Source organism: Rhea americana, unplaced genomic scaffold, assembly GCF_003343005.1.
Source record: "Rhea americana isolate MKP2758 unplaced genomic scaffold, rheAme1 scaffold_259, whole genome shotgun sequence".
Taxonomy (NCBI): domain Eukaryota; kingdom Metazoa; phylum Chordata; class Aves; order Rheiformes; family Rheidae; genus Rhea; species Rhea americana.
Window position 1 is genome coordinate 127526 of NW_028186378.1, and position 24116 is coordinate 151641.

General features: G+C 40.7%; 1 protein-coding gene across 12 annotated transcripts in view; it reads right to left on the reverse strand.

Moving 5' to 3' along the window:
* The window catches only part of LRRFIP1 (LRR binding FLII interacting protein 1), a 110697-nt gene extending 86587 nt beyond the window's left edge, over nucleotides 1-24110 (reverse strand). For 11 of the 12 annotated variants that reach the window (XM_085307454.1, XM_085307453.1, XM_085307452.1 and 8 more), the window contains exon 1: nucleotides 23960-24110. In XM_085307454.1, the coding sequence (XP_085163580.1) occupies nucleotides 23960-24049 (90 nt within the window). In that variant the 5' untranslated portion in view covers nucleotides 24050-24110. Of the gene's footprint in view, nucleotides 1-10131; nucleotides 10217-23959 lie in introns of those variants that run through there. The other variant, XM_085307449.1, reaches the window with a different exon arrangement.
* Nucleotides 24111-24116: the final 6 nt, after the last annotated feature.

Genomic DNA, 24116 nt, shown 5'->3' on the forward strand with positions numbered 1-24116 from the left:
CACTGGAGATAAGCACTCCTGTCCTGTCCTGCTGCTTAACTGCATATAACAAGCAAAACAGACAACTACAGAGAGAGGGGCAAGTGAGAGGCGGTTTTGAAGTCACTGAGACCTACATAGGGTCAAGAAAGTATTTTCAAAGATCTGAGCCTTAAGCTTACCGTTTCCAATTCACTAATAGTCAATAAGCCTCAAAAATGTTCTTGCTACTTCAGAATCATAGAATCGTAAGGTTGGAAGGGACCTCTGGAGATCATCTAGTCCAACCCTCAGCGTAGCCCGTACAGAGATTGAATCCACGACCTTGGCATTAGCAGCACCACGCTCTAACCAACTGAGCTAAACCTGCCCCAAAAGACCTCATGGGCAAAACATTCTGAAGAAAGAATTTACTAAGCTCTATGAAAGCAAGTGTATTTACAGAATACTAGGTATTTAGTACATAGTACTATGTACTATGCTATACATTTAGAAAAAATGGGCTTTGCCTCAATTTTTCCAAATTCAAACAAAGCCAACATCATCAAGAGCCTATATTCAGGTATGTTTTTAAAAATACATTTAAAAAAAACCACAGGAACAAAAAGCTACACCATCAGTAAAGTGGAGTTTTTGTTTAATACTGTTTTAGGATCTCTGCAAGTTATAAGCTAATCACTTCAGCAAATCCACAAGGCAAATCTTGGCACATGACACACTAACCCAGTTCCCCAGCAAAAGCTTGGTTAATCCAGTCAGAACCCTCTCACTCTCACTCGATGTTTAGTATTAATTTTTATACTTGTCAACTGACACTGCCAATTTGTTTACAGGCATGCATGGAGTATTTAATATTCCAAACAGGACAAAAAAAATGGTTTGCATCCTTTGCAAAAGCTACTAGAGTGCTACAAGAAGTCTAACTCGTATCTGTTAAGCAGAAGATTAGATCGGCAACCTTGGAAGCAGCAGAACTAATTCAGTCCTACAAAGCAAAATCTATATTGGCTAAATTCTTCATGAACGCTTGATTTCATCTGAAAGAGAGTTTCTATTCTAAACTTCAGGCCTGGAAGCAAAGAAAGAACATGTGCAGTAACAAAGCTTCTGAGAAGCACAGCAGAATGCACTTGCTTCCACTGGAAGAATAGCAGCCCTGGCCTAAATTCCACTTTCTTTTTTTCTTTTTTTTTTTCTTCCACAGAAATACAACTCTTTCACAGTAATCAATAACAGTTCAGTGAACACAAGGGTCTAAATACATTTTTAAACTCATTTTCTCAGTCTCTTCTGTAAACGTATTTCAGTTCTCCAACACTGTAAGCCTTGCCATACTCCGCATAATTCCCACCGACTTCAGTGGGAGCAGATTCAGGACTTGTGCAAAGTCACAAGAAGACGGAGTCAACCCCAGTAGTCAGTCAGGAGCTACTCTCACCCCTTCCTCCTCAGTACTGCACGAATCTACCTACTCTTTTGGGGGACAGGTGCAACACTATCCTCAGCCACCTACGCCTAGGTGGAGGTAGAATGCAAAGCACACGTATGTCTAGCTCAGGACTCATGAGACCTCAATTACTTTTATCTTGGTGCCTTACTTATTACTTTAAAAAAAATAACATAAGAAATGCACCTTAAATCCAAGTATCAACATTAAAATGTCAAAAGTAAAAAATGTAAACAAAAAAATGAAACTAGTGCTGGTGATAATAATGGGAACTGCAAAAATATTGTAATGTATCAGTTCAGAAAACAAAAGGACTGACTGATAAATTTCCTCTTCCCTTGCAAGACCAAGATATTTAGGCAAAACAGCCTTAGAGGGGATTACCACTTGTAGTAATTTCATAGTGCGAACAAATAAAGCAATCTCAAATTTACCCTAACATATTCACCAGATTTTGTAGATAAAAATCTAGCAATGCACAACCTATATTTTGATGAATAAAACATTAAATAACTTGTGTGTTTAACCTTCATCTAAACTGAAGAAATGACTGACTAAGGGACAGGAGCAGGACATCTTTACAGTCTATAATTCCAGTACTTTCTTCTTAATTACGCTAATCAGAAGAAGTTGTAAAATACTCCCCCTTCCTTAGGTAGGCTCTGTTGGTAGTGAGTAGGTGGTGATTAGCATTTCATTAACAGGAAAAGCCGTGGCAGACGGCCTGCTAGGCGTAAATCTGTCCCAAAGACTGAGATTATTCCAACGTAAGCAAGAGCAGCACAACCGTCTACAATTCTGAGCTCCATTAAAAACACCGCCTGGACAGAGGAAGCGTAAAATCCCTCCCCCTGCTCACCAAAAAACCTCCATCCACTTGAAGGGACTGGCCCAAGATTACCAGGCCAGTTGCTTTTCTGTGTCTGTTGTCCTAGGTGTTTCTACAAACAAGCCAGCTGCAAAATTTCTTCCTCAGGATCAGTACAGACCTGATTGCTACAGAGAAGAGTTTACAGATCCCACTATCATCTAAGGCATTATTTCCCTCTCATAGCAGCATTTTAAAGTTTATTGCAAGTACTCAGGTGACTAACTCATTCATGTAAACAGCGGATTAAGATAAGTATCCCCTACGTCAAAGCTGCAATCTAAGGAGAAGCAAGAGCAAAAAAGAAGTAATGTAAAAGTTGCCTAATTTGGCATTTGCTTTTGGTTGAAAAGTATCAGCTGTTAGAAGTACAAGCCATCAGACAGACATTTCCTCTGAAATCCTACTTGGTAATGGTCATCTCCCTCATGTGCCAGCGATGTCTTTTTCTTTTCCAGAAATCTGCCTAAAATCTGGATGCTTGGGTTCGCAGAATAGTTACTAATTTAAGAGGTCCCAAATGAGTGTCTAAAATTAAGCAATTCTTCTAAATTCTAGTGTGGTGGTAAGAGGAAAGTTATTTTTCCATTTACTCAGATATTTATACAGCCTTACTTTTGGTATGGTAAGCTGTTTAAGGATTTATATTCAACCTATGGCAGAGTAAAAGGAAAATATGCTACACTATACATTCCTTGTAAGCCAGCTATGGCTTTGGATGCCATACATCATATATTTAAGTATCGGCAAAGGCAATTTTAACTGAAGAAGCTGCAGCTAAAAGACAGTGCTTTTTAAATTCTCTTAGCCAAGTCTAACCTAAAAGTGATTGTTTTTTCTTAATTAGGACAGAAACTAAGAAAAGCATGGTAACTTTCATTGGACATTTTGTTAAAATAAGCTCATGCTGTGTTTATTCTGTTACTTTCATCCTGTCCTTTAGATTTTCACTAATTCCTATATTCTATACTAACGTATAACCTGAATAAAACTAGAGACTCCAGAAGAAAATGTCAGCAGCAGGGAAATCCAAGGCAGTAAGCCACATGACTTGGTTGAAGGGGGGAGCAAGGATACCTAGCTGCAAATAAGTTGCCCAAATCCAAGAGCTGCCTCTTTCAGAAAAACACCAGCTCCCCTGCAAGCAATCACTGTTTCATCCTCCATCCCTCCCCAATCCCTTTCCTTTTGTTTTAAGATGAAACTCAAACATTTTATAACCAAAACCAAGCATCTGCCTCATTTTGAGCCTTCCCGTGCAGCCCAGTAGAGAGGGTCCTGTGAGTGCCATCAGAATAGCAGTCTGCTTTCTATTACGGACCACACTGCACACAGAGCGAGTTCATTAAAATAAGCAGTGGGGCAAAAAGCAAACCATTCACACGACAGCAGAGGGCTGCAGCTGTTGACCAACTCAGTCATCTCTAAATAACTCTCATAGCTACAGCATGTAACACAAGCCTTCCTTATTTGTCCACCTCGGAGCGCAGGACCGACCGCGGGAAGCATACCCTCACCCTTCCCTTCCAACAGGGGAAAGGGGACGGAGAGCAGAGCAGATTCAAGATGTCAAGAAGGGACTTACTCTTCATGAAAATCAAAAATCCCAAGCACAGAATGAAGATATTAGCATCAAGCAGTCCTGAACGAAACCCTTTAGGAGAGGGACTTCTTGCTTGTCCATTCACTGGGAGAAAGAACTGGGGAAAAAAGTCAAATAAAATCTTGATTTTAGAAATAGAGTTCCACTCTCCCCTGTGAATCACAAGAAAATGTGCAGATGTGGAAGCTTAAAGCACTCTCCTTTTGCCAAAGGGGACACAGCCTTAGCTTTCATGACAGGTAAAGCCACCCTACCCCAACAGCAAAAATAGAGGAAGGAAGACAATTAAGAGGTGTCACATTTATAGAAACAACATAAAGCATCAAAAATCTAGTGTTTGAGACAAACATCATTATACGAAAAGCAGCCTTGATGCAATGACTTGCCATGTTAGAATATTACAAAGCTACAGTTTAGGCAGTGTAAGAGAGCTTAATATAACTATTATTTTTTACTTATAAAAGTGTTGTTGAATTTACAGAGCGTAAGTATGTGTAACAGATTCCCTATTACGCAAACATTCTATAAAATGATTAGTTTTATTGGCAATATACAAACAATATTATTTCCACAAACCAGAAGTATCAGTATAATCTTTACCAGAAACCTTCCATTTTCTCTATTAGGTTTTGCATTTTCATCACAATACAGCTAGAGCATTTTATTCCTCACCACCACCATAACAATCTTTACCTCTCCATAACACACGATCTCCTTTAATAATGTATGGAGAATACTTATAAGAACGTTAACATTAATAAGAATCAGAGAGGTCTTAAGCATCAATTACTGGTACAAATTAAAGCTCTATGTAACTTTTTTTTAAAATGAATGGATTTGATAATCTATCATGATAATTGCTGAGGATGATGGATCTATGCCATTCAGTAAGTAGTTGCAAATAAGCAAACATGAATATCCTTCTAGACAACTCTTAGTGCTCTGATGGAGTCTAGATTTCCTTTACTGTGCCAGTAAATCCTGAAGCTCACGTGAAGAAAAGAACAGACTTTTGCTTGATGAACTGTCAAAATAATTGTCACTATTTTTAAACCTTTAACATACATCTTATTTTCACATATCTGAACCTCATCTGACATTTTTGTAACAACTAGAAAATCCAGTTTCTAGCTAAAGAGTTACTGCCTTAGAAGCCTCTCCATCAGATGGAGATCACAAGTCGTCCACAGGTGACATCCAAACAGCTGCAAGCATTCCAGCGCTGCAAGGAGGCCACCAGTCACAAAGCTAAAGTAGATGCTGCTACCTTTGAAGGGGGAGAGGAGAAATAGTTGGGCCTGCAGCTTCAGAGGAGGGAGGTCGTAGAGAGATCCCCAACTGGTAGTGCAGATGCTGGTCCAGCTCTTAATTGTTCGGCTCAGATTTTCTATGCCATCCAGACTTTACAAAGTTACCTCACATACAGAAGTTTTGCCAAATTGCTGTCTGGTTCAACAGTACGATAATGCTAGTATCAAAGCTGTAATGATGATGGGCTGCAGGGAGACGTCTTCAGAGAAATCCTGTGTAAACCTTGACCGGAGTCTGAACCGTGACATGTATAATGAGCGTTCCCTCCCTCTTTTTAAAGGTGCATGAGCTTTTTCAGCTCTCAGTTGTTGTTGATGTCTTTTTTGACAAAGTTCTAGCTTCAGATAGCAAGTGACAGTGACATAATTTATTAGTAGTAATCGGGTAAGCTTCCGGCCTTCCTCCTTGGGCAAAACCCAACTGCGACCACAGTGCACAAACCCAACGTAGTTTTTCACTGCAGTTCAGTCTTTTTACCAGAAGTAAGTGCATGAATTTACTTCTGATTCCAGCCCTTTTGCAGAGGTCAACAACCAAGCTACAAATTTGCCCCCGATAGTTACCCACATCTGGCTTAGTTCCTTTGGGAACAGGAAGAACAGATCAAGCTGAGAGTTATGCTCCCAGACCTTACTGGGATGCTCTTAAAGTTCATCCTTTCAAAAGGCTATTTGAGATTCCAGCTAAACAGCCACAGCCTAAACCCTCTACAACTACAGCAGGAGAAGAGCCAGGAAGCCAAGGGTCTTGGATGTGATGAAAGGACTCTAGTCCAAATGCAGCGATAAAAGGTGCACTACATACAGACAGAGCCAAACCCACTATCTTGGCTTGTCCTGGCTACTCTTTCAGGTCATTCATGAACTCATCAGTTCTACTAATTCTCTTAGCTGAAATATTCATTTAATATTATGTAGTTTAAAGTCAACAAACCTTTTCTTTTGTTTTTCCTTTTCCCCCCTTTTCCTTCCCTCCTTCTTCCCCACACAACCCTTTCCCCTTTTTCCTTCCTCTACTCACTCTTCCTTTTTTTCCCCCAGCAAAGCAAACTTTTCAAATGTTCACTAGAAGAAAATGGGGGCGGGGGGGGGGATCACATAGTGACATCCCATACACAAAAACTCATTTCCTCCATTTTTTTTAATAATAAATTGACATTGCTTCTAAAAGTATACCTTACCATTTAGCAGTATTATAGTATAACATCCGCTGCACTGGGGAACCACTGAAGCATTGCTCACAGTGAGTAGGTCCAGCATAATTCTACCTGATCTTGGGCTGTGGTTTATAAAACGTAACTCCATCCAGTCTAATCACTTTATAATGGATTTCAGATGCCAAAGACCGATATTAGACTAAAACCATCCTGAGAAGGAGACGTGAAGGCTAGATGCATATAAGTGAACTCCAGCTTCCAGCATCAAGGCTAATCATCTAGCCAATTCATGTCAATAATAACCCCCCACTTCCAGCTTCCTGTGTTGCCAAATCCAGGCAGGAAGAGGCAGCTCTTGTACAGGAAGAGTGGCCTTCTCATAATGCCTCACTCACTAAGGCTCATTACATGGAGCCCAAAAAGCACCTCAGAGCACTTATCTGTTCCAAAACCGGCATGCCAAACTGGTCAGCAAGCTGCACGTGCAGCAGCAAACCTCCAGAGTCCGTTGTGCCCAAAGAGGGAAGGCTGATTTAGCTCGTGGTTCAACCTAAATAACCTAGGAGCCGTCAGTACACTTCCAGTGCTGTGGCAAAATGCAAACGAACAAGAAAAAGTAACTTTCCTGCTTCCTGCCTTCACCGAAAAGTTACTAATTTATCTCTTTAAGGGGTTAACTTTGTCATTTGATTGCAAATATGAGTCAGCTAGAGAGAAGGGAAGAGCAAGGAGCCAAGCCCTTATGACAGGAAGCTCATTCCTACGACACCCACTTTAGCTAAACCACACGAATTGCCACTGCAGGGCTGCAACCTCGGTAAGAGCAGCCGTTTCTTCCTCTCTCAAGCAATGGAAAAAAAAAAAAACAAGGTGAGAGACGCCACTGCTCGGGAGTTAAGAAGCAGGAGATTGTAAAAGAACGAAGCGTAACAGGGTTCTGCTCTCCGGGCTTGCCTGGTCAGGCCAGGCTTGTGCACCAGCTTTGCCATCTCTTAGCAGGAAGCAGCAGCCGTCTGCTGCACTGAAGGGATCTGCAGGACCCTTCCCCCTCGCACTCCCTCCTCCCTGAAGGTCCCAGAGAGGAGGCACAATTTCCAAGCCTGCTAAAATCAGCGCCACCGCTTTGACTGCTCTCAGAGATATTTTAAGGCATCAGACTCAACTCTCCTTTTTCTCCTCCCCTTTCGCATGATCACCAACTTGTTCAGAAGTAAAAAAAAAAAAAAAAGCGCTGCAGTTGTAAAAGGTGTAGTTTGACTGCCCAGGAAGCATAGCTTTTCCCATGGTACTCTGCCAGTATGACTCACACCAAGAACAAAGTGAACTTCCAAGTGTGGAAAGCTCGCTCTCTATTTCCAGACCATCCTTATCCTTTCTGCTGGAGTTTCCAACAACGCTATGGTAGAAAAAGCCACCAGACAGTAGAATAAAACAGGCTCTTGTAGTTTTCTGCATTTCTTTAAACTGTAACAAAAAAGACTAAAGCTTTTGATTTGAGAAACTTAGCATAAGTTATAATGAAGACAGCTGAGGCTAGCATGAGATGCATGAAAATGAGAAAGCAGTTGCACAGTACCGTGCTATCTTCTAAAAGCAGAAGCATTAAAAAGCACTCAAGCAAAGCAAATGCCAAGTACTCCGATATCTAACTACTGAAGCATTTGATAGCATTACCATGATTTCCTCTCGTGCCCCTAAACTAGCCCATTTCTAAATTAAGCAGTGCCTGACAAACTAAAAAGGCTTCCTAGAAGCCCTAAGKTTTTTCTTTATCTCGGGGTTTCAGGTTTATGTAGTGTAACCTCACAGTATAAGCAACCAATGTGGATGAGGAGCTAACCCTCCACGCTGCAACCCTATCGCTGCACTCAGAGCCAACCTCCAGTTTGGAGCTCTTTCATTTAAGAGAGACCTTTATGGGGAAAGATTGATTTCTGGTTTTATGAACTACTTCAGGTCTTGTACTGAGCATTATCAGCCAAATAATCTTTCTAGAATCTCCTGTTCCACTGCAACTTGAGGAAAAAGCTAGTATATTTTGTAGCTAGCACTGATATTGGTTGAGACCATGTCTCACAGCTCGGGAGTCTGGCTTGCCTGCTGCCACCACTGCCTCCAAGAACCAAGGATTCTCAGCATCTCACGAACGAACAATACTCCAGAGTAAGAATCATGTGCAAGTAATTCCTTCTGCTCTTCAGAGATAAAAAGTTTGAATTCAGAAGAATTAAGACAAGGAGCTGATGAGTAAGAGCGCAGAAGCTGGCCAAGAGCCATCACCAGGGGAGGCGGAGAGTGGGACGGGACAAATACTTATTACAGTCTCCCACCCAGCATAAGTAGCTTAACATATTAGAAAAAGATGTCTAGGTTAGAAACTATTGCAGGAGAAAAAAGTTATTTCAAATGAATAATTAACAGAGGATTTTGTGAACAATATCCATTTGTCATATCAAATCTAAATCTCACTTTTGTACTTTTCAAGCTGCTCCCGGTATAGCTGGGCCACACTTCAGAAGAACACTAACTGGAAGCTACAGAATTTGAAGTTTAATCCATTTATACAATTCTCCTGGTTTGGCAATACTAAGACGTCTCATCACTTCCAGCCTACGGCACTCCTGATCCTACAGAATTGAAGTAGTAGGCTGTTCAACACACACACACGCAGCTACTGTATTAGCCATTTCTAAAGTAAGTATAATATTATGGAAGAAACAATTCAAAATACGATGTTAAATATCCTGACTGCCCTTATTTGCTGTGCCAGACTTTCCCTCTTTTCCCCAGTAATCATCTACATGCAAATCCAGCCAGAGTAACTGCTTACTGCATCTCAAATGGAATTCTGTTAAGCTAAGCGCACTAGAGAGAGTGCTAGAAAGTGTGTTGTGTCTATATATAAGCTAGTTATCTGGTGCACTCTATGTCTGATTTAAGGCCTGCCCAATATTGAATGCAAGTTTTCTTGGGGGGAGGGGGGGAGAAATCTTTCTTTAGATATCCTTTCCAATGACCAAAACAGTGCAAAGAACAGAGTGCATATAAAACAGAAAAAAAACAAAAGAAATAGTGATCCAGTCCTTGGTAAGTCTCCTGCCAGTTGTCACTTAATATTTGATTACTTTATTTCTCTGAGGCAATAAAAAGCATTTCAAAGCACGCAACTGGAAGTGGTAAACTGACGATTTGAGTACGGCAGCATATGAAATCCTTTTGCAGTTATAGAGTTCAAGCATACTTGGCTAGCCCAAGAGGGTTATCCGCTTAAGATCTTGCATACTGAGAAGTAGAGCACCAGACCTCATCAGCTTCTCCTCTGCACTGCACTATCATCTGACCTTTCCCCGCGGTGGCCTTTGCTTCCTCCTATTTCCCCATGCCTTTTCCTTTTAAGAGCACCATCCCTAAAATTATGATCAAGAAGCCTTAATTTATTTAGTTAAGTATAGAAGCATAGGGTTTTTATCCTACATAGAAACAAATATATCACACTTCCACCCACGACTAACTAGGTATGACACAATTACCCACGGTGCAGTTTGAAAGTTTTATTTAACCTCTTGGATTTGCAAGGATGCTATGCAATATTTCCTGCACTGCCCATGGTAAAAGTTCTTGGAACTTTCTGAAGTTTAACATCAGAAACGCAAGCAAAGTGAATTGATGTACTGACCACTGCCAATAGGTGTTGTTTCCTGTTCCGCTTTTTAAAAATGATGGCTGGTGAGGTCTTCAGAATATCCGTTCTCTGCTTTAGCACATACCTATCCAGCATTAGATAGCGCTGTCCGTTTAGCATGGTATTTACTCCTCAGCCTCATCTCAGATGCTATGTAGCATTTTCACTTAAAGAAATTGGCACAACAGTGGCACAACAGACGAGCAGAGTCCGTCTCTAAAAAATTAAAAAGTCTCGTTAAAAAAACAGTGATAGTACTATGGAAGCCACTGCTTATAGCTCAGAAACGTGGACACCTTACAGTACTCTTTCAGCACTTCCTTAGAAAACAAGACCAAGACAGCTTCATAGTTATGAAAAAGCTTTCATATACACTCTATGGAATTTACTTTCCTAGTAAATATTCAAAAACAAATATCCCTTCTCTTCATCACTTAAGAAACCTTTTCATCAGAAAGAGTTGACCTAAGGTTTGGGGTCTTTAAAAAASAGTTCACTGTTTTACTGTTAATCACCTCAATAGAAAAATGGCACCTAATGGCAAAAACGTGCTCCAGTGCTTTCACGTTCCAATAGCTGTTGCTTTCTGTACTTAAACTGGTTGCTGTTATACAGTAGATCATGASCTCATGAGTCGTATTTCTATTCCTATAGTACCTTTCCCACATTTCAAATTTTATATGTTGCCTACACTTGTTGAACAGCAACTCTATGCTTTTATCATCTCAAAACTCACATAAAGCTAGCTGGAAGTCAAAACAAGTATTTATGTGTCAAGTCAGAACAGAATCTTTATTTATACAGTGCTTTCAATAAGGAAGAAACATTTTCAACTACCCACATCTAATATACAAAATAACATCCTCATTACTTACTTCCGTTTTCTGCAACAAGAAGCCAGGAAGATTCRACCTCGTCAAACAAACATCAACAACAAAAAACCCTTAGAGCTTAACGTCTACCTGCCTTCAGGCTAATTAATGACAAGCGTAGATTTCTACATTTAACATTAAGATTCAAAATTAGAGATCACCTACACATCTTTCCACAGGCATCTTCTCATCTGAAAACACATTTAGATAAAGTTTTGTTCTTTAGACTGATGTAGGGTCAATGAAGCAATTTGGTCAGAAATGTTACGGTATTTACAACATCGTGATCTGCTGAATTGCAGTATAAGGGTTACCAGTTGCAAAGTGCTTTTTTTTTTTTTTTTTTTTTAATACCTCTTCAACTACACTGACTTCATATGGAATACCATAAAGAGCAAACAACAAGACTCACCATAAGAACTTGAGAAAGTCAGAAGCATAGTACACAAGTTATATGAAAGGCTCTCTGCAAGACATCACCAGAAAAGTGTGTGTGCATGTATCTATTTTTATAGACAGATGCACACACTCCTCTACAGCGTAAAAGAGAAATATTGGGGGAAGGAGGTATCACTTTTTCCCATGCCCTCCTGCTAGTTTGTATCTCTCTTTAGCACAAGAAAACTTGTTACATTTGTAAAAATGAAAGATACCTTAGGGGATAGGTAGCTAGCAATAACAACTCCTGTGCAGTTTTTCCAACTGTATCGTCTTCCTGCTGAGATGATTAACCTGGATATTCTATTGTAAAGAATCTGTAAGTCTCCCTTAGGCTATCTATACTCTGATGTAAGAGCCAGGACACTTAGAATACACGCTGAAATTCCCGATTTGTAAAAATCAGCCAAAGAGACGACAAAAAACTGGTTGTGCCAATGTTAGTTGAGAAAAGAGTCAATATCCAGAGAAACCAATTAAAAAGACTGGCTTAACTATCTTCTCATGTTAGTTCAGCCCTACATTAAAGGGTGTAGTTATCATCTACTACTACCCTGGATTTTATCAGATTTTCTGTCGTTTAAATGCTATTATTGACTTTAAATATTCTGCAACAGAACAGTAACCATACCTCCTAAGAACAGAAGCCAAGTTCTACAGTTATTTTACAGGGAAAACAAAAACACACACACACACACACACACAAAAAGAAACACCCACCACCACACAGTAAATTTCAGAGACAGAAAAAAGTTTTTTAAAATGCACAGTTCTGAAGCAATTTTAAAAGAATTTCTAAAAAGGAAAGCACACTATATCCTCTGTATCTCATCACTGTAACTAATTCAACATCTTGATCTATGAGATATTCTTACCCGATCAGTGGATAGGAATTAGACTCAYGTTTGCTATCATGCTATGGCCCATTCTATCACATTAAGAAAAATTCCACTAGAAAGGCAGGACACATCCAAACAACTTGCACAGAGCACAACGGTGCTGAATAACCCATCAGCTCAGATTAAAGCTAAAAAAGCAGCATTGTTTTAAGCTTTTATGTGGGGGTGGGATAGGATTACTGTATCCAAACTGGGTCTGAGCTATAATGGATTACCTGAAGCGTTTGCGTCCTAACCCTTGCTAGCCAACTAGACACTTAACCTAGTTGCATGACAAAAATTACATTAATAGCTATTTACTGGAATTCTTGAAATCGAAGAACACTACTTAGAACATACATCAACAGTATTACTGACACCATAACACAYGGAGAGGCAGTCCTCCTCTAGTCAGGCCCTACTTTTCCTCCGCCTAACAGGGAGACTAGTCAACAACTACAACCTCAGTCTCACAGTTCGTTTAACATTCAGATTGCGTCGAGGAATCGGCATAAGGYGGGGAACAGCTGGATTAGAAAAACAGCCAGCAACAAAGAGTGTTCAGAGAACAGGATAAATGAGCAGCAAAATAAATARGTAAATAGCCTTCTGAGGATCTCAACCTATTACAAGAAATTACAGGAAAAACTCTCAGGTTTACTACCTCCACCTGAGGTATGCCCAAGCAATCTTAGAAACGTTACAGATAAGCTTGCCGCACTGAATCATCGTACTCAGAGGGCTTGTTTACAAGAAGTTAGAGGAAGGGTAGGCACAYTGGCTTGATTTTGCAGTGGGAAGACTGAAGGGCAGGCTCAGCATGGGGATCCGACCTCCGAGATACAACTCGGAGTAATGTAGATACCTGCGTTAGTAGATTGGGACCCCAAAAATGAAGTCAGGCTTCTGTAAGAGCATGGCCCACTACAAACCCCACCGATCTTTATTTTATTGTGCTACATTAGTAGATTGTTTGGTTGGACAATGACAGACACTGGTTTTCCACATACGTTCCTGCTGGAAGAGGAACAATTCCCAGACTAAGCCTGACAGAKATACTCATTCCTTCAGCAAATTAAAAGGTGCTTCCCCAGCACACAATGAACCTTTCTCCCCTTGTTCTAGTTCACCAAATAATGATTCTTCCAGAATAATGACAATACAGTACAGAAAATTACTTAAAATACTCTATAACCTTCTAAAATACTGGCATTCTCTACATATACAAATATTGTCCCTTCTATCCACATACAACCACACTTCTTCCCAGAGCCCCTGGATTCCTCCACAGTTCACRTAAAGGTTAGGTCACATCACTATTTCGATGTGCTCACTGCGCAGAAGGGCAGATCTAAATTTCAGACTTCATAGACAACGGAACAGCATGACCTTTGGGCATCAGAAGAATGTCCCCAAAGCCCACTTCAATTTTCAACGGATGTCGACTCAAAAATATTTGTCAATATAAATCCTCTTAGTTCTCAGCAACACACTCAGCAAAGCAAGGAAATCAAGACTGGCATGCACACATTTCATACGAGAGAATGGTTATTTTAAAGAAAAAAAGCGTATGGGAAATGCATAGCTGCAAAGCAAAACAATAGTGGTAGAGGCCCATTCCAATTTAAATAACCTTGTTTTCTAAAAGGACATCTTTTCTACTATTTTCCTAGCAACTCAATCAAAACAACTTTGAATTTGCAATCAAAGAGAACCAAGAAGTGACTACACAGACAAAAAAAAGCCTGTACACCGTTATCCTTACTGCTCATGGTCAGCAAGAGCAAACACAATTTTGTGTTTCCAATTGAAGACTGTAGTGCGTTGTCACCAGTGTAAAGAGCCACACTTGAAATACGCTTTCAAAGATAAAGATGCATTAAAAAAAAGAAAGAAAAAAAAAGGAAAAATGTGAAGCTACACATGTGTTGAAGAGTCTGATAGGAGACTAGCATGGGAATTTTGACGTACATGAAGCACAGTGAGATTCTTTCCTTACACTCCTGACATCCTAGTATGTTGGCTGATAAATGCTCCATAATTAGAAGACCCAAGTGGGGATGCCTGAAATCCATCTGACCTAAGGGAACAAGTTCAAAAACCTGAGCCAGCTTTTTACATGCCAGATGCTCCTGTATTCCAATTTTGTCTACTGGAAGAGGTTGGCAAAAGCTGACAGAAGAGACAGATTCATCTAAATTTGTTATTCAAATATGAGATTAGGAGAAAGCATATTTTGAGATGTGGAAAGTACTCAAAAAAAAAAGTAGCAAAGAAAAAGTATTAAATTCAAATCAGATGCTGGTGAAGAGAAAGGTCACCAAACATGTGAGAGGAGAGACTGAGGAAGGACCCCTTTGAGTTCTCTCAAAACATAGAGCGAAACTCCCATGTTCAAGGCTTCTATGGGACTGCAAGTATGACCAGCAAAAAGTCACCGGTGAGACTACGAGAGGTGCATTACCACATCATTACAAGCAATATTAAAACTCAAGTCACTGATCAATCAGCTAAACAAGCAAGTGCACAAACAAAGCACCTTTGCAAAATCCTTCAGTAAACTTTACCTTCAGTAAACTAAAAACACCTACTTTCTCCTTTCTGGAGAACATACATCAGTCCAATACAACACGAATCTGAAGACTGCAAAAGCAATCATTTTATGGTAGAGAAAAATTCAACTTCTGAGAAAATATTTTAGAGGAAGTCAGGACTGGTGATATCATCTTGTGTGTTTCTTTGGCAGCCACTTGTATTCAAACAGCATAATTCACTCTTGTTCACATAAAACAAACCTCCTGACAGCTATGAGGAAAGAAAACTGTTTCTCTGAAATTTAACTATTGTTTTTGTATTTCTTTGCATTCCAATGACAACAAGCACTGCCCTACCTAATTGCCCGGTATCAAAAATAGGAACGCAGAAGTGGTTGACACACCTGGCAATTTTGGTTTACCAAAGGCTCTGATTTCCTTTGCAGCAACATATAACACAAAAATAAAATCTAAATATTTACTCAAACAGCATAGGGGCTCATAAAGCATCTAAGAACCAGAAGGCATCCAGTGTATCTGCAATTATACTGTCAAGATTAAGCTGTACCACACACACACACACAAAAAAAACCATCTTGCACACACAACAGAAAAGACTTGTGAAAAGGAGTTGTGAGAAAAACTGCAAGAAGCTAGAAGCAATGGGAAATTCACAGGCCTCCTCATCACCTCTGAGACTGGATCACAGCTTGCATTTGGCACCAGCAGATCACTTTTCTCTCCTCACTGTCTCCAGCTCAACTCTTAAATGCTGTGCTAGCATTTAGGTGGATAAAACTAGAGCCCCCAGCAAGCAGCTGGCTCATAGGCAAGCAGGCGCACAAAACGGCAAAGCAGATGCAACAAAACAAATCCGTCCCTTCTCAAATCACACCCAGGGTATTTTACCAGAAGTACATTACAAAGCAATCACCTTCACAGTTCTAGGTCAGAAATTCTTAATGAGCAATTAGCTAAGACACTCGTTTCTATGGGCACTGAACAGTATTCCAAATCCCTAAATTAACAAAAGTTATTTTAATCTGTTCAATAGAGTGTCCACATCAGAATTAATCACTCAAACTGAGACCAGAAGTTGTGCCACAGGAATTATGTGCAATTATAGTCACTGCCTAAAACATCCATCTTTCCATAACCAGAAATAGCTATTCTAGCTTTGTTAAAGTTTTCTGATTTTTATGGCTGACAATAATAATAATAATAATAATAAAAACATTTTCGAAGGTTTGAGGTTCTGGACAAAACAAACAAAAAACCCACAGAATTCCACCTTCCTAAAGCAGAACATACTGTTTCAGAGATTCAGTTATAGGAAAACATGACACATTTTGGGGATGAGGGAACAGAGAACAGGACTGTAGGCTAGATGCTTAAGTACAATTCAAATCTGTCTTGGCAACACTGCTTTATTTAATTAGTGATACACTCCCTTCTGCTAACGGTTTTCATTTTGAGCATACATCCACTTTCCAATACAATGAAGTATTTGAAATACAGCTTACATCTTCTCCACTCTTGGCATCTAAAACTCTCAACTTGGTAGGCTATAAAACTGTCTTCTAGTCTTGTGCATTAGAATTACCACCCAAGCCTTGCCCTTCACACTTCACAGTGCTTACTTAAGACTGTTTAAATACAAAACTAAAAATCCATCCAAATACACGTTGGATATGTGTTTGGCACTGAAGTCTAGCCAGAGAGTACTGTAGGTAAGGAGAGACGTCAAACTGTCAGGATGGTTAGAGTTATGCCACATTCCCGCCAAAATGAAAACATTACTTCTGTGTTCTTTTGCAAACTCTGAAATATATGTTCGTACCCTCTTTCTAGCCTCCAGAACTCAGTAATTTTTCCAGGGCCTGAACAGTGCTTCCACAAGTTTATAAAGTTACGTTACATAGCCATTCACGATCTCTTCTACCCAGAGTTATTTACACACTGCAAGCACTGCTTGACAACTAATTGAGATCTTCCTAGGTAAGTACAATCTTCAAAACACTAACAGTGAATTATAGCTTTATGTAATATTTACTTTGCCATACCAAGCTTTAATTTCACAAATTAAAGCTTCTACAGCCAGGTCTTTAAGAGATGCCCTGCATTTCTTGCTACCTGCCAGCAGCACTGCTGTTCTGTATTCTCAAAGTGATCTAAGAGTTCCTTCAAGCAAGCTCTAGCAGATCTGACCAGTCGGTTTAAGAGATCACTGCTGCTTGTCTCATTCCCACGTAAGAAGCAACTACCCACAGAACAGATGGAGAAGCATACAGTAGTTCTTCACCAGTAGCAAGTTTACTTTATTAAACAGCTTAAAACAGTAATCTTAAACACCAGGGAGCTGCACCACAACAAAATTACCCTATGGTATGAAAAATGCATTCCCCCAAAACTGGTCAATACTAATTCGCAAAACTGAAGACCAAGCTCACTCATATGGATGCTATATATATGCATACGTATGTACACACACTTTTACCTGACATAATATTCTCATTTCAGTGTCCAGACCAGTTACTTTTTCCATAGTTAGCTGAGAAGCACTTATAGCTTATTTTTTGTTCTCTAACCAAAATAAGGTGAAAAAGAAAATAAGAGTATTTTGGGAGTGGAGGGTTATGGATGTCTTTCCATAAGAAGCCCTTAAGCATTTCCCTGATCTTTATTATGTGATGAAAACCCAAATATTAGCTATTTTTCCACTATGCATGAAGCCAGCTATTCATCTGTAGTAGATTCAGACAGATATGTAAGCATACTGGACAACATCTGAAGTAGAGAGGAGGCCAAGATGAAATGCCAATGCAATTATGTCCATATTCCCTTCTCAGAAGCATCTCCTATATTTCAAAACTCTCAAAGCTACCTCCTGACTATCTGAAGTAAAAGCTGGCTTACCATTGTTCCCTGTGCTCTCTCCCCCACCCCCAATTCCAATGGTCAACTTCTCCCCCAAAAAGCATTTTAACAGAAGCAGGACAACAGCTGATACTTCAGAGGTGCTATTTTAAGGCTTGCCTATGAGAGCTTATGTCTAGCTGGACTGATTCACTGCTCCTGGCAACCTGCTCTCTTGACTACATCCCATGAGTAACAAATGTCATTTCAGGCTTATGAGAAGAGGTACATGGATTTGCTCCTTGCAATTAAAGGATTAAAAAAAAAAAAAAAAATCCATGAACAGTGTTGAAGGCACTGCAAGCGCACTTGAGCTACAACTTTATTCACCAACCAGCTGGGAAAGATAGCCTTCTAGATGAGGCAGTGACTGGCATTACTTCCTGCAGACAAGCTTAGCATCCGGCCTCGCAAAGAGAAAGGCTGGGCTTTCCACGTTGTTAATCCTAACACTAGTTTCTTGCTCGACTGAAATAGGAATCACGGTTCCTAAACAGCTGTTTCCTCAGCCAGGGAGGAGACAGCTGAAGAGGACTCAGGCCAGGCATGTACACAAAAACAKACAACGAATTATTTGTAGTTGCACAGGCATATTGTGAGGCAGATGACAAGTTGGGAGCTAGGCTACAATCAGCCATTTAGCTAAACTGATACGGATCTCAAGGCTTTTGTCTCGCTTCTTAAACTATCCAAAGTTGTTTTTTACACATTCCCTTTGGAAAAGATTATGAACAAAGACAACRCCATTTGTTGGATACATATCTGTAAAACATTAGGAAAAAGAGCATGTTCAACGAAGAAAAGCACATCTGCTGYATAAAACGGTCTTAATTTTTGAACACTTCTCCATGTGCTACTGGCAAGCGATTGCCATGAAGGCCACCAATCCTTCCAATACTTAGGTCAGCTGAGCTCAGAATCAAGTCCTTGTGAACATCCCTTGCCTTCCCAACTTTCYTTTCTAGAAGAAAGATCTACTTTTTCAGAGCATTTGCGCTATAGTGCCGACACATTAACACTGTCATAAAGGCAAAAAGAGTAATACAACGCAAAAATAAGTAAAGCAATTGGTGTCACATAAAACACTGTTTCCAAGTGCTTCTCTTGGAACATTTAGACGGCTCACGAAAGTTCTGATGGAACTCCGGATGCCAAATACCGCTCAAAAAAGTTCTGCTACTACAATAATGCAGCACACAGATCCAACCATCCTTGGAAACACTAAGTATTTTGATTTGCACATCAGTTTCACAAAGTTTTTGTGGCTTGTGCTCCTATATATAAACATCCGCTCTAGGTGTTTTAGTACTGAAGTTGCAACAAACTGTTTCCGCCTCTATTAGGTAGGTAATCCAGACTGTTGCATATATCAGAATTCTTCCCCAAACTATTACTACAATTCAAAAGCCAGCCTTTAAAACCTTCACRTATAGCTACCCTAGCATCTCCTCATTAGTCATGAAACTCAAATATAGGCTTTAAGTTATTTGGTGCCTTCTTCAGCTTGACCAATAAAGACTGGTTGGTTAGTTTTACCTGCATTYTGAGCTATTTCTTATCAACTGCAAGTCTGCTCCTCTGTAAACTGTAACATCACAGTTTTGGGATCACATAGAACACAAGACAACACTTAAACTAAAAGTTCAATCAAACTGCATCAAATTTATGGTCCATAAACTAATCATGCCACTGAAAAAAATAATAATAATTTAGGGGCATATATAGGTGACAGAATTCTTGAAACTTGGCAAGTAACAACATACCAGCACTGAAGAAGCCACTCTACCACAGAGGCCACTCTCTACCATTACTTGAACATGGCATGTTTCTTAAATTACTAACTTTTCAGTTGGTATTTAATTTAAAGAGTTCTTCTCCGTAAACTACTGGATGAAAAAGAGAGTAAGATTTCTAGAACAGAGATAAAATAAGCCAGGATTGGTTTTCTGTGCAGTGTAAAACACGTTTGTTTACAAAATGTCACCAACAACACATAAATGACTTTCCAAATAAAACCAAGAAGTTTGCCTTGATGTTGCTCTCCTTAGTCCAAAAAAAAAACCAAAAAAAAAAACAAAAAAAAGAGAGAGTAATATCATCTGCCTATAAAGAGAAGGATTTTATTTAAACAGATGACAGTTCCTCACTGTATTTGTAAAATTCCTTCCACTCATGTAACACAATGATTACGGTAGCTAGCAAAGARAAGAGCGAGTTAGGAAAAAATATTCCCTAGAATATGACATCTCAAATTATTATGTCAATCCCATCTCTACCACAACAGCAAAAAAGTAGGAAGCCAGCGCCTGCAAGGTTTAATTGCCCAGCACTCTGCCTTCCCAAACCACACATGCACTAGCCATAGAGAACAGATAGATGACTGCACAGTATGCACACACAATTACTGATGGCTGTGCTGGCACGCAACTCAGAGTATCAAACTGCTAGATTTTGCAAACACTGCTGGCACGTATTCACAGAGAGGAATAAAATAGTCCAAAAGTTTCCATTGACCTAAACACAGAATAATCTACTGGCATCAATACTAGTCTGAAAGCGGAGAGGCGTATCATTGATCAGCTTTGCTCTCATCTCTAAGAACCGACAACCACAAAAAGACAAAAGAGTCTCAGCAACACAAGCTAGGTAGGCACACAGCCAATCCTGAGTGGCAACCATTTGTGCCTGTTAGCAATTCAGAACACCACRGTATTATTTTAACTGTATTTACATAATTGCCATCCATTTAACTACCATACAAGTCAGTAACCAACAGCTAGATCCAGTGCTATGTTATTACACTTCCCGATGGGCAGCTGACCTATACCAACTGCACCTTCTACCACTGCTCTGAGGAGGTCCAAACAAGGCGATAAACTACTTGCAGCTAGTCTAGTTCAGAAATTACCTCAAACGTTTCAATACTAATACTACAGCTAAATATTACTAATGCAAGTACTAAAAACCTGTCACTACAGTGTGCCTCACTTTTACAATTTCCTTCCGCTTGCTTACAGTTGCTTCCTCTTAAACTTGTGTTCTCATATCCTGCAGAGGTGAGGACTGCCTTGGCCACAGTACAAAAAGTTCTCCTTCACTGCATGCAAGGCTGCACATACAGTTAGCCATTCTGCTTGCAAGTTTAACAAAACTCATGTTTCAAATTGCAGGAGTGTAAGAGGGTCTCTCAAGTTTTAACATTTCCCAAAGAAGCATGCAATAAAAATTGTCTATTTTTCAAGATATTCTGTAAATTACAAAATATAAAGACAGGAAAGAGTCAAAGAAGCACAATTCTTTTGGAAGAAAACTAAAGCTAGAGAACATGCACATGTTTCAACTTACTGCCAGAGACTTCAAGGTAGAAGTACCTGCACGAATAAAACCTGATTTGGACTCTCTTTTAGATTCCTACCTGAACACGACAAAACAACATCCTAGAATTTGCTAGTAACTTGTGCCCCCCCCCCCCCAGCTTCTGGATACAAAGTGAAGGCTAAAGGAAACAGCAGTGTGAAAACCACCCACAAGAAGGCAACATTTCTAAGCTTTGCCAAAGCATTCACAAGGGACATGGGAGCTGAAATCTCAACAATCCTTGTACCCATCTTACCATGAGGATTCTCAGCGTAATTATTACAAGGGGCTAAAGGGATACTGGACATTTTTAAGAGTTCTTATGATCATATGGAAGGACTCATCCCAGATTCCCTGTGCAGTTAAACTACAAACCAATCATAATTACAAGAAAAAGTAACGCAAAGAGTTAAAATAATACGGGAAAAATCTGAACCTTGAACTTTGCAGTTCACAGTTTTAGCACTCAAGGGAAAAGATAAAAGACATACTTGTGGAGGGCCTTTTGATCAAATGGAGTTGTCCTTTATGCAGTCTCCAGGAAAAAAAAAGCAAATGTTTAAAGTATCAAAGCACTTTGTGGTAAAGTGAAAAGCAGCATATAAGCTAAAGATAACTGGAAATAGGAGAGAAACTTGCAAAAGAAAAGAACAACTTAGGTCTCCTGTTACAGATTTAGCACGCCTTGCCCAACGAAATGACAGACCAGTCAGGACACAGTTGCAGAATTTATACCCTCATCYCAAGCTAACTCCCAGAGTGATACTATGACTCAAAATTCTACTAGATGGCACAATTGCTCATTCTCACTAATTTATATCCAGGACATGAGATATTTCTGGTCCTCCTATCTCAAACTATGTTCCCAGGAACTTGYCCATTCCTGGCAACGCTCGGAGAGCATCTCCTCATCACACTGCCTCAAAAACCTGATTTCTGTCAATGCACTGTCTAAATCACTCACATAGAATTTAATCCACAGCAYATATTCAAAAAATTGTTTTTTTCAAAACGATGCATGAACAGAAGACATCCTAGATCAGAGCTGCCATTAGGGGTAGTATCTGAGGGATGTGACATAAAAGCTAMCCAAATCTAACAGCTAGTTACCATCAAAAGTAAGGAGACCTTCTACCTTCCTCATCACCAGCTGTATGCTATATTCATCCAATCCTGCAGCAGCTGAGATTTAGGAAAGAAAACTAAGAGAGAATTAAATCTCTTAACATTCTAAGAGGAGCATTTTATCTTCTGCCATGTTAACTGCCTCAGCCAACCCTCCTTGGGAATCACACTGGTGCTAGTACCATCACGAGGAAGGGAGCAAACACATACAACCCACCTCAGCAGAACAGGACAGCTGCTTTTAGCGGCAGCTAGTGTCAGGCCAGCCCAGATAYAGGGAAGACCTGATGCCCTCGGGCAGCTTATCCTGAACTCAGGTCAGGGTGGTCAGTCTCCCCCTTTGCAAGATGACGGGAGGAAGAACGCAGAGCAATCTGCAACAGTTTTAGTCAACGTAAAACCAAATCAATGTCACTGTGTTCTCCAGTGGACCACTACAGCCATACACAGCAAGTACAAGTTGGAAAAGACAGTCATCAGCTGCTCTTAACTGCTTAAATCAGATCAAGTGAAAAGACCACAATGTAGTCTCTAGTGAGGTGCACATCTAACTCRTTAGATATTGATACAAGCAAGCCTTGTGCATACACATGGTGCTGCAAAGTGGTTTCAAAAGACTCCCAGTTAGATTGTACATTTATGCCTATGGACAACCCCATTTTGTGCTTTTTTGGTTTATGTTTTTTCCATTTATACGCACCTCCATAAAAATAACTAAATAAATGGCCTATTTGCTAGTTCTCAATCATTAATATCAAGCTCATGAGCAGGCAAACAAGCAATTTTTCCTACCCTAAAAAGCTAGAGTTCAGCAGTATTTCAGCACTAGCTAGCACTAGGCTCTGTTTCTCTCACATATAAACACTTTAAGTACCTCAGACTTAAGCGGAACCTTAAGATCATAAATAGATCAACACCTCTGAAATTAATGTAACCTTTATTTCGCATTTAATGAATTTGCCGGGGGGTTGCTGGACTTGCACTTGGATCTCCTCTTAATGCAGGCAATACCACTGGAAGTCCCCTAACCCCTCAGGGCACAGCTTTACAAAGCTGTGGAAATACCAATCAAGGGCAGCGCGCACACTTAAAAAATGCCCACGTCGTCCCACGGAAGCGCTCCTAACTTACAGCTGGGCACAGCACTGAAAAGCCACCAGCGGGAGACACTGTTCAGGGCAAAGAAACTCAGGTTTCGCAGGCAAACTTTCACTCAACCGGTGCCATTTATTCTCCTCAAGCTTCGCAGCGGGCAGCTTGCTGCAACTGAGTTAGCGCCCATTAACACGTTTTTTAAAAAAAATGTAGATTTTTTTTTTTTTTTTTTTTGGTGGAGGGGTGTTTTTTCTTTTTTTCTTTCTTTTTTTTTTTTTAAACACACACACACGTGCCACACGCGGAATGTATCATGAGGAGATAGAAGCCGCTAGCTAGAAGCCGGCTCGGCTTCTCGCAACCGCCCATCCGCCGTCGCAGGTCGCTTCTCGTTTCACGCCCCGCAGTTACACGTGGTGCCTCCTCCTCGGGGAAAGGAGGCGAGTCCGCGCGGGGAGCGCAGCGGCCTCGCTCCCCACCTCTCCTACGAGGCCGAACAAAGGGGGAAACGGAGGGAGGGACGAGCGACCCCCGCGCCCGGCTGCGCTGCGGCAGGCGCTGACAGCGGACTCGCCGCGGCTCCCGTTGCCTCCGGGGCGCGGCGCGTGCGCGGCGCGTGCGCGAGCCGGGCGGTTGAGGGGAGCGTTGGGCATTGTGGGGGGGGGGGAGAGGAGCGGGGGGCTGCGCTCGGCTCTCACCTCGCGGGCGATCTGGTTGAGCGCGTCGTCCTCCGCCGTCAGCCGCTCCCTGTTCGGCAGCCGCTTCCGCCCGGCCCCCTGCGTCCCCATGGCGGAGCCGCGATCCGCTAACCCCGCTCGGCTGCCGCCGCCCGCCGCCTCCCGGCCCTCACACCGC